Source organism: Hylaeus anthracinus, unplaced genomic scaffold (genome assembly GCF_026225885.1).
Source record: "Hylaeus anthracinus isolate JK02 unplaced genomic scaffold, UHH_iyHylAnth1.0_haploid 2, whole genome shotgun sequence".
NCBI lineage: Eukaryota > Metazoa > Arthropoda > Insecta > Hymenoptera > Colletidae > Hylaeus > Hylaeus anthracinus.
Window position 1 is genome coordinate 5,113,515 of NW_026534838.1, and position 14,379 is coordinate 5,127,893.

General features: G+C 41.6%; 1 protein-coding gene across 4 annotated transcripts in view; it reads right to left on the reverse strand.

The window, feature by feature from the left end:
• The window catches only part of LOC128893065 (venom dipeptidyl peptidase 4-like), a 242,056-nt gene that overhangs the window by 55,494 nt on the left and 172,183 nt on the right, over window positions 1-14,379 (reverse strand). For all 4 annotated transcript variants that reach the window (XM_054153815.1, XM_054153814.1, XM_054153813.1 and 1 more), the window contains 2 exons: window positions 7,533-7,772; window positions 5,576-5,811 (listed from right to left, as the gene is read on the reverse strand). In XM_054153815.1, coding sequence (XP_054009790.1) covers window positions 5,576-5,811; window positions 7,533-7,772 — 476 coding nt within the window. The remainder of the gene's footprint in view (window positions 1-5,575; window positions 5,812-7,532; window positions 7,773-14,379) is intronic.

Genomic DNA, 14,379 nt, shown 5'->3' on the forward strand with positions numbered 1-14,379 from the left:
AACATAGATACCTACAGTAGCAGACCTGCTTTATCGAACGAGAGCTCTGCATTACCGAGACTTATCGACAGAGTGCATTCAACTACCGACAGGCTGTCCTACATTACCGAATATTACCGTCAGAGTGAACTGCATTAGCAGCAGAGTCCTCTAACTTACCCATTGCCTACTTTGTTACCCCGAGAATGTACCGACATGGAAACACAGAATGCCATCCATTAAATCCATGTTCCATTTCGATTAGATCTCCAACCTTGCGTGGAAAAATCATGTCTAACGCGTCGGTAGCGCAGCAACTATGCGAAAACGGTCGGCGTAGACGCCGCTGGAGTCGGTGGAATGCAAACGGTAGGTTATCCTGGTGATGTTCGGAAAGATAGTGGGCGCACGAAATGGCTCGGAAGTAATTTGCAAAGTAAAAGCCGAACTCGCGCCACTTCGTCGGTGGAAAGTAGCTCAGGGTCCCCCCTGACAAGAAGTCGTGTACTTAATTGCGCGTTTATAAATTAGATGAGAGCCTGAGTTAGGAGGCATGCCTTCTCGTGCAAACTCGTGATGGAGAAGCGATCAACGAAGCCTGGAGGCTGATAATTATGTAATAGACAGAACATAGAGTCAAGCACTCGTAGAGTGGAACTTTTGTTTCTTCACTAAACTGATGTCGTTAGGGTTCATTCTGAAGTTTATTAGCGCTCCCTTTTTCGACGACGAAGGAGCTCGCGGATTGATATTGGGGAAGAATCCGTCTCCAAATGGACGTCGTTGGGGTGAAGTTAATTTGTGTCACTCGCGGACAAATAACCAAGGTTGAAGGTAGACAGTGGACGAATCTTAGGGTGAAGTGCACGAAGTATAGGTATACTAATACGAAGGTAGAGTAGAACTTTTTCCCATGAATCGATGTCGTTAGGGTTATTCACGGAGTTTGTTAGCTGGAAGTTGATAGTCACGTAGTGGACACATGTTTGATGTTGGGGTATAAACTTCTGTTCCTGCTGTAAAGCTACGTCCTCGGGAATAGTCGCAGTGTGTTGCGATGTTGTAGTGGTGTTCAGTCGCTCGAGAGGATTCCAATATTTTTATGAAAAACAAAGTGGATGAATATTCCTCGCAGCCTAAACATTTGATTATGATCCTGTCGATAACCAAATAAAAAGATGTATAATGCACGTATCGTGCCTGAACGCACCGAATAATATCATCGGCGCTTTCATCATCGACGAAAAAAGCACCGACCGTTATTTAGAGCAACGAGGTTTCGCGTCACGGTTCCTGCTCGTTGTACGTTACAGCCTCACTGAATGTAGGGTCAATCGTAATTAACGTAAGTGAACTTGGACGCGCGCTTTCACCCGGTGTTCAGACTTTCGGAAATGTCAATTCGTAGCACGAGGGATTAAGCATCGATCGAATTAGACTCCCGGTAGAAATTTCCCTGCTTCGCGGGGGTTAATGTTCGTAGGTCGCCCAGGAACGTCACGAGGCGGCCAATTACTATCGAACTTGGCACGGAGGTGCGATTTCTTTCGGTGTTCGTACCAGGATGCAACCTGGCATTTTTGTTGGCCTAAACGGTTGTAAATTATGGCTCGCAGACGAAGTAGGGGATGAATAACTCTCGTAAAGAACTTTTAACCCTTTATAGAACGGAACTCTCTGGACAATTTTTCTTAACCCTTTTTATAAAGAAAAAAGTATGAGCGTAGAAACTTAAAAATACCTATAAAGGGTTAAAGGTACGTTTTTCGTGTTCAACAATTTCTCAACAAGAAAGAAATCGTTCCCCATGTGAAAAATAAAAAAAAAAAAATCTACGGCAATCGTCGATCCAACCGAACTCTTTCTCTCTCTCTCTGTACACTCGCCGGTTATTGAAAATTCCGGCGAAAAAAAAGGAAATTTTTCCAGATCTATAAACGATCGAACCACATTTTTATTTCAATTTCAGTTTTCGAACACCGACGGCTATTTTTGAACCGCAGGCTAACGCGCATTCTGCGCTTCCGAGAAACGGGCTAGCTTGGGTTTCCCTGGTCCAAAATTTTTCGGAAAAATTTCGCTGCTACTCTGCGCCACTTATCGAAAATCGCGTATTTCTGTACGAAAAAAAATACGTATTACGATAAGACACGTATCGTTTACGGTGCGAAGTTTCAAGCCGATATCTCGGTTAGTTCTCGCGTTAAATTTCGAAAGCTGCCCCAGTTTTCCTCGGAGTAGAATATCATTTAAAAAATGCCCCGTGGATGAGGGGCTCATAAATAATTATTCGCGGCGATACGGTATATCGTGATTGCATATGAAACACGTTATGACGGTAATAATAATTAACCGAATAATTAAAATGATATAACAACGGGCGGAGGGGAAAAGGTACAAAGCCCGAACAGAAACTCTATCAGCTCTTCTGTGAAACCGAGCAGCGTTTATCGCGACTGGGCGTCCCCGTTATTTGCCTCGTTGCTTATTAACTTTTCCCTTTGAAAAGTCGAGCAACGATTTTTCCCCCGTATTTTTGTTGCAGCTTAGCCCGGAGTGGGGCCAGAAGAAACCCTAAGGCGATTTCCAGTGTTTTCACGATCAGATACCGAGCATAAAGGCGGTTAGAGGAAAGGTCTTGCGTAAAATCAACTCTCGTTCGACCAGCCGGCGGAAATATTGGCTCGTTTAAGTGCAACTTCTACGGAATTACGAACGAGCCTCGAGCATCGTAGATAGAGAAATTTCAATAATGATCCATCTTTCATCGACGGGGTTGCGTTTGTTATCGAGCCGTTTCGCTGCGAATCGTTCGTTAATGATTCCACGAATTACCATCGCGAGCGTCTTATTTTTTCAGCGACTAATAACGAATTTGTTACGCAGCAATTACTTAGTAAAATGCTAGGAGATAGCGAAAAGTGAATAAAAGGGTAGTTAAACGCACAAAGCGAAAGATAATGGTGCACGGGAGCACAAAGTGAATATCTCAGTCCGCGGCAGTGGCGAGGAATTAATTAAAAATAGCAACACTTGAACGATGCGAACTGCGGTTATAAATCTATTGAATATTATTTATGAACAACCGGAAGCATATTTCTCTTAAATTCAAATCTCGATCATCCCTCAAGTTTTTATCATTTTGATAAATCATGTTTGATTTGAAATTTTATATTTTATTTCATATCACGTATATTGATTTTCAAAGTAAAAGTTTTCATATCGAAGATCAATTATATTGATTGACTACTGTATTAATTAAAAGCTTTGAAACGCATTGGATAGCAGCACAAGCTTTTTTTCTTTTGGAAGCATATTAGAGACAACTCTATATGATGACACAAGACCAAGCTGGACATTTTAAAAACTTTTGAGAAATTCAGTAAATGAAGGATTAAAAAAAGAAAGGTATATCGATGGAACCAACGAGTGAAATATATCTCCGAAAAGGATCTCGTTACTACAAAAAGCGTTTCAGTTAACGATGGTAATTTTTCGACCCTGTAAACTCAAAGAAATCCCGCGGGAGGGGGTTGAAAAAGATGGAGCAAAAGCGAAGGAGAGATAGAGCAAGAAAATGAATTTTATCAGTAATTTCCGCGCGAACCACCAAGAAACTGCGGAGGGGAACAGAATATATTTCACCGAGCAATTTAATCGATATGATGAATGTCATTTTAACTTCTTTAACGGCGCCGAGATTGAATTAGGTGGGTCGAGCACAGTATCAATGCCTAACGGTGCGTTTACGTGATAAATGATAACGTTCTTTAGGCGGTCCCCCGCTTCCCGTGGCGACGGTTGCCGGCGACTTTACGAGGATCTCCAATATCGTGTCCCCCCTCGCGTAATATCGTTCCTTATGAGCCATATTTTATCGGGAAATAATGGAAAGTACGTAGGTAAGTCCGTGTACTTAATGTCGATATTTGAACGCCTCGTGCTCCTGGATTGCAGCAATGATTTAACGCTCGCGCTTACCATCGTGAAAAATTCTTTCTCGGCCTGTCGATACGAGTGTTCATTATGTACAGGGTGGTTCTGAAATAAGCGTCCAATTTCACAAGACAGAAAAAAAAAATTCGAAACAACTCGAATCTGTTTCATACTTTGTGCTCTCTGTACAAGATACATCGCTGCGTTAATTCCACTGGATACCGGTTGAAATGAACGCATTCAACCAGGTCGTACTCGGATTAAAGCTACGTGGCAAGAACAGATGGAACTACGGCGACCTGTGGCTGTCAAACCTAACCCATGAATGGGTGACAGTGCTTTTCATTCGAGAACTAAAACAATTAATTCTGGAAGTCAAGCATCAAAACGAAATGAATTTAAGTAAAGCTCTTGAATTTTGATGAAATTACAAAGATGAATACTATGATAAATGGTTAATTATGTAGCATCCAATAGTTTGGATAATATTTAACTCTGGAAGAAATGTTCAAAACCTAACCCATATATGGGTGGCAGTGCTTTTCATTCGAGAACTAAAAGAATTAATTCTGTGAATCAAGCATTAAAACGAAATGAATTTAAGTAAAGCTCTTGAATTTTTATGGGGTTGCAAAAATGAATGCTATGATAAATGGTTGATTATGTAGCCTCCAATAGCTTAAATAATATTTAACCCTACCAGAAATTCTCAAGAATATTGGTCTGGCAGTCAACGTGTTAAGGGCTGAGATTTTAGAAAATGACTTCTCGAGTTTACGAAAATTCATATTTTTACACATTCAGGCAAAGAATGGAGATTTAACCCTTTATTTATTGAATTTCTCAAGTTTTACAAATCTAGGCGTCCATCTTGGTCTTATATCACGAGTGCTGCCAAACAACAATTAAAAACGAACTCCATAAAAGTGCCAAAGCTTTTATTTAATACAGTACCATGGAAAAATTGTCAGGACTCATAAATCCTGCCAGTAAATAAAGGGTTAAAAGTATCCCAAAGGGCGAGAACAATGACGACGGACCTCCAGCGTTGCATTGTGTACAACTGTCACACAATTTAGGATACCCCGAGGATGCAAAGCCCGGATTGGGGTTCGAATATTCAAAATTCTCTCTGAATTGCAAATGTAGAGGCCAGTAACTAATGGTACATTTAAGACGCTCTTAGTGTCTAGCTCTAAGTGCAAGTTATGTTGCGACGTGGACTTAGAAGCAACGTCATCAAGCATTTTCCCGGCAAGGAATCACCCTTAACTTTTTCATCTTTTCGAAACGTAATCTACTTTATAAAATTAAAGGGAAATGCTTGACAGACCTAACCCAAGAAGAAGGTAATAACCTAGCTTACTTATAGGTCGCTGTAGAAGGTCTGATCCGTTACAAATGAACGTTCAAGAAAAACCTAGCGTTGGTGTCTCGAAAAGAGGGACTTTAAGCGGACCACCGAGTTACCTAGTGAAGTTTCCGATCGCAGACCACGTTAACAGTTTCCAGTCGGTCTGAACGTCTGCCATTCAGAACCTCCTGCCTTCTTATCGCCAATTCTACTTTCGGGGATTTTCAAGCTGGCTTACCGTTCAACTTACACTAGGTGTAACGAGCAAACGGTCGCGACCTAGGAGGGATTTTCGAATGTACTTACAGGTACGAATTCTCCTGATCCCAAGAAACTATCTCCGTTACGACGAACCGGCCGGAAGTTAGCGCTGCGGTGGACGCCTTGCCGGAGGATACATTCGTAATTCCGACAACATGCCTCCAGTGGCTGTTGTCCGGTTGCTTTTGCGGCAGAATCGTCACGAACGAATTCCCGTCCTTGCTGAACAGCGGCGGCTCGAACTGCTCGACCCATCCATGTTCCTCGACGTACCGCAGTCCCTGGAAAGATGAATATTTCATTTCCTAACCCTCCGGGAACGTAATCCTTCCTCAGCGAAAAATTGTACGTCGCTGAGTGAGACGACTGTACGAATCCTCCGTCGATGAAGCATTTCTCTCGCGTTCGACAAAGTGCTTTCTGTTTCTGCCAGAAGAGTCTCGTTACTACCCCGCCTGTTACCCATTCTCGATCGCACGAATTTTAACTCATCTTTCGAGGAAGAAGTAGTTTTTCTATTTAGAGAGTTTGGAGCGACCGATAACTATAATTTAACACTTTGCACTCGAAGGGTGACTCTCAGTCACCACTAGGTTTTCTTTAGGCTTAATTTCTTTGGAACTCGAAGTGTCAATAGAATGATTGTCGTTGAGGCAAACGTGACCTGATTCTCAAATCTCATATTAGAGATCTCAGTTTCGAAGTCAATTTAAACTTAGCATTCGTGACAATAGAATGCTAAGATACCATCTTGAGTTGCTAAAAGAACTCTTAAATCTTGAAATTTCTCCATGCATCTGCTTGACAGTATTGTCACTGAATTCCTCGACTTTCTGTTAGGACAATTTTTACATAAGTAGTCAATAACGTTAGAAATCTATCCTCGAATGAATCTACAATAAGCTGGTATCTTAAGCGCTTCACGCTTTATAAATTTGGAAAACTATCCCGGTGTTACTCAGTCAAAAAGGATTTTCTGACCGTTAGAGATTTGTGTGTATTCTCAACAATCGTAATTTTAACGCGATAACAGTTTGGGTAATATTTTCAGGAGTCCGTATCATCGCAACAAGAGGTTCATTTGCACAAATGCAACATCAAAGTGTGTTTGAAACTTTTAAGCGCGAGTGTATGCAACACGTAAACTGGAATTAAACCGGGAACTATTAAATTTCCGGGCTCGATCCTTAAACCCCGTAGTTATTTGCGTTCATTTCGTTGAGAACTTGTAAACGTTTTTGCTTTGACGCGGGGTCTCCCTACGGATTAAAAAACAATTTTTTTTTAAATTCGAATCCGCGACTGCGAGAGCTCCGACCGGCTAAACATTCGTTCCAATTAAAACTATTTCAAATGAAAAAAAAAGCGCAACCGGCAGCAACAACCTACAAACGCTCTATTAACTCGAGAAAGACTGACAGCCGCGAGCCGTTACATTCGAAACTAATGGGGAAAGCTCCGAGAGTCTACCTAGGTTAACTATAATAAAACCGCGGAGTTTACGCATTTAAAATATATACTCGGCACAGAAGTCTACAAGCAAGAAGGATAATTATCTTCAACCGAGGGTAGGTAGAGAACTTTCCTCGAAATTCTACGCCTTTCTAACTGCAGGAGATGATTGCGTACAAATTGGAGTCTTCTTTCAACCACGTGTTATCGATTTTTCTACAAAAAAAAAAAAAAGATTCGGAGATTTCTCCAAAGATCGGAAAGTAATTCGGTTGGAGAGGTGTCGACACAGTCCGCGAAATTTCCCAACGAGCTCGGGTCTAATTAAAGCAGAACCTGCTGTTTTACTGGGCGATAAAGTCGTCCTAAAATTTTAACGAAAACTACCGGGTGGATCGTCGCGCTTCTCGTTCGTCTTGGGACAAAAAATCTGGCTAGCTCGCCCAGACAATGGGGTTGGAGAGTTATCGGGGCCATCTTGTCAAAGATAGAAATTAGCTGGCGTAAAAGGCGTTCCAGGCGGGGCTAGCGGCGACAGGGGGATACGTACGGTCGTGCAATTCGGTACAGGACCGTTGACGTAACAGAAGTGGAAGTACGCCTCGTTCTGCACTCTGTTCATCCAGGTCGCGTACACGAGATTGTCCGTAGGAAATGCGACTGCTGATAAAATCCTCTCCTTGTCGAATAACTCGACCGGATGTTCGATTTCAGTTAAGCTCGCGTTACCTTGGACCACCTTCTCTAAGTCGACGTAGAACAGCTTCACCGTGGGATTGGGTTTCCCGCTCTGAAACAGAAAACGTTGAACGTCAGTGGCGATCGAACCCCGTTACACCTTGATTAATAACGCCCCAACAATTCTTCGCATTTCGCGCCTCGGATTACGCGACTTCGTTTTACAGGAATTTACAAATTGCGCGATGCTTTTCAGGCTTCGATACTCGAACTAGGAATCGTTCCACTTGTTTCAGATCTGAGTTTTACGAAGAGTCGCTTCGATTTTTTTCAGAGATGTTTTATCACCGGTTCGCTTCTTGGAAATACTAGTGCTTATAGTAATACTTATTTATGTTTTCGAGGGAAGTTTCTTTTGTTTGGAAATGAAGTATGAATTTTGATCGCAATATCGAGCTACTGGTTCGCTTCTTGGAAATGCTAGTGCTTATAATAACACTTATTTATGTTTTCAAGCGAAGTTCGTTTTGTTTAGAAATGTAATACAAATTTTTACTGTAATACCAAACTACTGGTTCGCTTCTTGGAAATGCTAGTACTTATTAATATTTTCAAGGGAAGTTCTTTTTGTTTGGAAATGTAGTATGAGTTTTTATTGTAATATCGACCTACTGTTTCGCTTCTAGAAATGAAGTATGAATTTTTATTGTAATATCAAGCTACTGTTTTGCTTCTAGAAAATACTAGTTGCTTATAGTAACTCTTATTAATATTTCCAAGGGAAGTTCTTTTTGTTTGCAAATGAAGTACGAATTTTTATTGTAATATCGACCTACTGGCTCGTTTCTTGGAAACGCTACTGCTTATAGTAACTCTTATTAATATTTTCCAAGAGAAGTTCATTTTGTTTGTAAATGTAGTACGAATTTTTATTGTAATATCGAACAGCAACATCAAACGGTAATTTAATTGATGGCAGCTAGTTATTCGCTGGTGTAGAATTAATAAACGATCACGTCGATCGGAACATACTGTTAATATTTTAAACTCGATGATGGTTATTAAAATTTACATTCGATAAAAACAATGTCCGTTTAACTGTAATTTATTAAAATTCATATCTAAGTGGGAATAATTAAAATTCGTATGGAATAATTTAAACTGGCAAAACTCCGATTCAATAATGAAATATTCGTATAGTTCAAAATAATTGAAATTCATATCGAAGGAAATAATTTTCCGTAGTTCGTCTCATAACGTCATTCGACTCGTTTCAAAAGTGATATTAAATTTCAATGTTTATCCCCAAGTAGTTTAAAGTTCTCCACTAATAACCCTCACGGATTCTAACCCTTATAATTTTCGTATATCCTCAAAGCTTGGCAGAGAAAATTAATTTCCAAAGCTTAGTTTTCCGAGAAGTTAGTCGAGATTTTCCGTTGATCTTGTAGCTTTTCGTTAGGGGAGCTTCATGGTATTTCCGATGGCCCCAAAGACCGTTCGACGGTCCCATGAAATTCTAATTAGCCGTTCTATCAACCGTTCAGCACATATGTAGAATATTTCACCCGTACATCGCGACCAGGATCCTCAAAATAACTTGCTATCTCTCGCGAGAGTGCCGAAACAGATATCTGGCGCTCGATTGTGCGGACTATTGGCTAGAAAAATTACTTGAGTCTCTCTAAAAGGAACCGACCTCTCCTCTTAAAGTCGGATGGATTTCCGGCGCAGACCGGAACTAATTACTGCGGGAGTAATTAAATTTTGATATGACGTTCTGATTAAATTCTCGTCCCCCGTTCGCTCAACGGCGTGGGATAGTGGAATTCAGAATTTATGTCCTTCGTTCTTTAATATCGCGACAGAACAATTGCTTTAGTTACTAATGACACAATCTGGGTCTATACTGGGTGGCTAGTTGCAAAAATACCGTTTAGATGCCTTATAATAAACTTAAGAAAAATTTATATAATCGATATACAGAAATATGAAACTGTCTCTGAAATATTTGTTACTTTATTTAAATTTCTGGTTGCTCGAAGCTTATTTTTAAAACTGGGTATCTAAATTCGCTGTCCGCCATTTTAACGCGTGGGAATTTGTTTTATTTGGGTTTTAAGGGAGGAATATTTTTTTCACGAGGGCCATATTGCAGTTCACTGCAAATCAACAGGGCCACGCACCAGAGAGTTGAACAATTTATGGGGAACAACGGCTGAATAAAAGCGGAAAGAAAAATGGTTCGAGGACTATTCGCAAAAAGAAGATACTTTACATCGGATGGTACAGAAAAAAAAGGAAAATAATAACAAAAAGCAGCACATCGCCGCTGGAAAAAAGCAGCGGCACGCGAAAAAATCGAACCTCGCGCAGAACGTTCGGCAAGGGAAGGGGTGAAACGGCTCGATGCGATCAGAATTTATTATGGGATGAGATCTCGAACGGGTCCGACGTTTTTGAAATATTTAAAACTCGTTACCCGTGTTTCGTGATTTTTGTTAACATAAAATACTCGGACAGAACGGAGGTTGAAAATGAACGGCCAGAGGCGGAGTTGCGAAAACGATCAAATTTTCATCGATTACTGTAGCTCGTGTTACGCGAAACGTTGCCGAGTCTTTGTAATAATTGCGTCTCGTGGACTCTGTGACGTCAATTTTTAACACGAACAGAAATGAAAATATTAGGTAGACTGGAAAGTAATGTCGTCTTTGCAATTTTAAATCCTTGTTTATCACTCAACACCTCTCTGATTTGTATCGGTCATTGAAAATTTGCACAGTAGGTTGATAACGAGAGCGATTACATAATTGCTTAAAAATAGAAATTTATTCAAAATTTCTTTGAATTTAGTGTAAAAGAAACGACATTACTTTCCAGTCTACCTAGTAGAATAAATTTTGCAAAATTTAAAAGATGCGAGCACGTGGAGTAAAGTAATATTTTTCGGCGCCACACGTGAACGTCCTAATGTGACGTGGCGTTCTCCGCCAAAAAGATGGCGACGATATCGACGTGTGGTCCTCGTTATTGTATCGGAAAAACCGGAAATTCCATCGAGTCTGACGTTGTCGGATCCACGGATCGTCCACTTCCCTTCGTGTTTGTCATCCTGGTCCTTCGTCACTTCGCTCGATTCCCACTTTTTTCTTCCTCTCCAATCCCCTTTCACCGTGAAACCTCTGTGATCTTTAAATGGAACCTTTGCTCCATGGATCTCGAATTCGTGACGAGTATCAAAGCGAGCCACTTTGGTCGCAGGAAAATGAGTTTTCGCGAGCACGCGTTCGCGACGAAAGGAAAATGGCCGTCCGGGGGAGACGGTTCGTTAAAAAATTATCGTCCCACAACGCGGTCCCCGGGGTGATTTGAATTTTTATATTTTCGTAAAAATATGCAGAATAATCCGACGCCGTATACGTAATCCAGCGGGGCGATGGTTCATTTTTAGTAAAAAACATTACGCGTCAATGGGGAAATTCATATGGAAAATTCTCTTGTCGGATCGAGTTACAGCGTTACCGGACACCACGAGCGATTTAACTCCCCGCGAAGATGAACAAAAGTTATTATTATTTTTGTTCCGCGATTCGTGCGGCGAATTTAAGCTCCGAAATAAACTGAATATTTATGCAAAGGGTGGAAACAAGAATGAAAATGACAAATACGTCCTAAAGTTTCATTGCTACGATGCGGTGCACTCTTAAAAATTGTCAGGAAACGTAGAACGAGCATACTTTAACGCTCTTGACCAACATTTCGCGGAACCATCCCCCTCCCCGTCGTTTCAACCATTTTTCCAGCACCCAATTGCCCTTCGTGCGCCGATCGTGTCCCATCCACCGCGTTCCACTCTTCGGCTACGCGAACAACCCTTATCGCCACTCGCAATCATCGAACAACGCGGTTGAAATTCGCACGTCGAAGCAATTGTTGTAAAAGAGGGATAAGGGCTCGATCTGTCCTTTCCAATGGCGAAAGGTCCTCGACTTTCGCGCTGCCGTCTCCACTGAACGCGTAAGGAAAATATTAACCGCGATGTCCATGGCACCCTGTTTAAAGGGGACGGTGGAAAATGTGCGGAAAACGTGCCGTCGTTTCCTTCGACGCTAAAAGCTCCCGACCCACCGAACGGAATTTTTTACCGGACGATTAGTATCGGAATTTTCGGCGGTTAAAAATGAAGTCGGAAAATTATGCACTTTGCGAGAACAATTTTTAGCGAATATTAACGGATAATGTGTGTTCAAGATCAGTCGAATGTCGTTATTCTTGGATCTTTGTTTAACGAGCTTCGTGAATGAAAATTAATTGGTGCTCGCGCGTAGGCAACAATTTCGTGGAAATAATAAAATAGGACCTTTTACTGTATGATACGTGATTTACGTGATAAAACGAATAAAAACAAAACCATAAGAATGAAATTCGAGGACTTGGCGAAATCGATAACGCATGGGCCCGAATAATGGCCTGAACAGGTATATTATACAGTAGGTCCCATAAATATTCGTGGCTTTTGTGTCTATCGACGAAATTTGTTTGAATTAAATGGCAGACGTCATGTTTCCAAGTGTATGCTTGCATAAATATGTTAATGTATATATATATATATGCATAAAAATTATTATTAAATTTAGTTAAACTTCTTCAATAGACATAGAGTGCACGAATGTTTATAGTATCGACTGTAAGTGTGTACGAGTTCATTTCAGAAGAGTCTAATAGATACAACTAATCTTATAGCGATGTATTATACCTCTCCAAGAAGATGGCCTCTGGCGACGACCGTAAATTGCGTCACTCTAGTAAAATCGCAGACCCAAGGGCCATTTTATCCCGTGATACAGTCTCAGACTACACTCTCTTTGGCACTAATGAGGTAAAACGGTCCTTCAGTCCGCAATTTCAAAAGAGTGACGCACTTTCAGGCGTCGCCAGAGGCCATCTTCTCGGAGCGGGACAGTATATACGGGTCTGAGTATCTTCATATCTCGAGAGCGGTTTCATGGAAAATCGTGAAATTTTCTATGGGCGGCGTGCGCGAGACATTCGTCGGAATTAAACTTTCGGATAAACGGATGCGCGACGAGATTCGGTTCCCCTTGTATCTGGACGGTGATTTGATTAAAAGTTTCGATTATTAAGACCGAGAAAATGTCTGAGAAGTTCTGAAACTAATACCAGAATAGCTCTGGTGGAATGGTCGCAAGCTATTCCCAGTTGAACATGAAGAAACGTTATTGGACAAAGTACGAACTGCCAGGACGTTGTGAGCCTTGATTGCGCAGGCGCGTTATTTGTGTTCGTCCTTTATTCGCGAACTCGGCCAGCCGAGATAAACGCTCGCGACACGCTAGATTTACTTAATTTACTCCATCGCGTTAAATTCTTTTCGCGAGCATACTCGAACACGATGCACTCTCCATTTACCCTCCTGTCAGCGGCCGCGTTCATTTTCCCTGCCGACTCTTGGGTCCTTTGACGCTCTCCGACCTTTTTCCTAACTCCGTACCCCCGTATTAAGAGATGCGAGTAAAGTTTCGTCACGGAAATCGCGGCGCGGACGTTCGGGGAACATTCGGATAATAATGGAAGTTCGAAATCATTTCGCAGTAGAAAGCGGTGGGGTTAGGAGGTCCTTGGAAGGATCAGGTGGGGAGAACCAATCCTAGTGACCTTGGCGGCTAAATACTTTCTCCTCAGAGTCTATCGAATACAGTGGGTACCATAGTTTTTTGGATCGAAAAAGGAATCTACGGTCGCTTCTCCAAAAGTACAACGTTCTCTATGCAAAGCGTTGAGCGTAGACCCCTTTTTTCAGGAACCAAATTAAAATGTTTTCTAGTTTACTAAGGTTTCTTTCTCAAGAAACATCTCCAGAAAGCTGAAACATACTACAGTGGATACATTTCTTGGATCGAAAGAGGAATCTACGGTCGCTTCTCCAAAAGTATAACACGTTCTCTATACAAAGCATCGAGTATAAACCCCTTCTTCAGGATCAGAATTAAAATGTTTTCCACTTTGCTAAGTTTTCTTCCTCAAGAAACATCTCCAGTAATGATCTCTTCTAAACATAATTGCATCCCTTTTTATATCTACAAAACCGATTGCAAGGATTAAAACGCCCTAACAATAGCTGCAAAAGGGTTCCTGCATAATTATTCGTGCGCGCTTTTGTACGTATGAGCGAAAGCGTTTGTTTCGCATTTTTTATTTCGGCAGGCCGGTGTACTAAAACGTGTCCCAGCACGGTTACAGGGGGCCATCGAGCTGTAAAGAACAGGTTTTTGGGGGCCGACGTTACACGCGTGCCACCGGGACGATTCTGTAAGCTGAATTGCGCGAGTTAAACGAAGCGAGACAGGACATTGTTGAAGTTGTAATGAAAGTTCTCTCGCGGAGGGGATTAAATAACTTGCAACTGGCGCGGTGTAATTTTTGTTCGAGCAACAGGGGTTTGTCTTTTATTTCGCTTCGGGGCCCCTATTTAAATTACGTGTCCCGAAAACGACTCTCGAAAGTTTGTTACGAGAGGAGCGGCGGGGGAGGAGAAGAGGAGGAGGGATATAAAAAAAAAAAGACAAAAAAAGAAACGGCAGAATGGAGGGGCGTTTCAAAGCGTCAAATGAACAGACTGTTTTCAGTTATCTCGTGCGCGCTGGCCGCGAGAGAGAGAGAGAGAGAGAGAGAGAGAGAGAGAGAGAGAGAGAGAG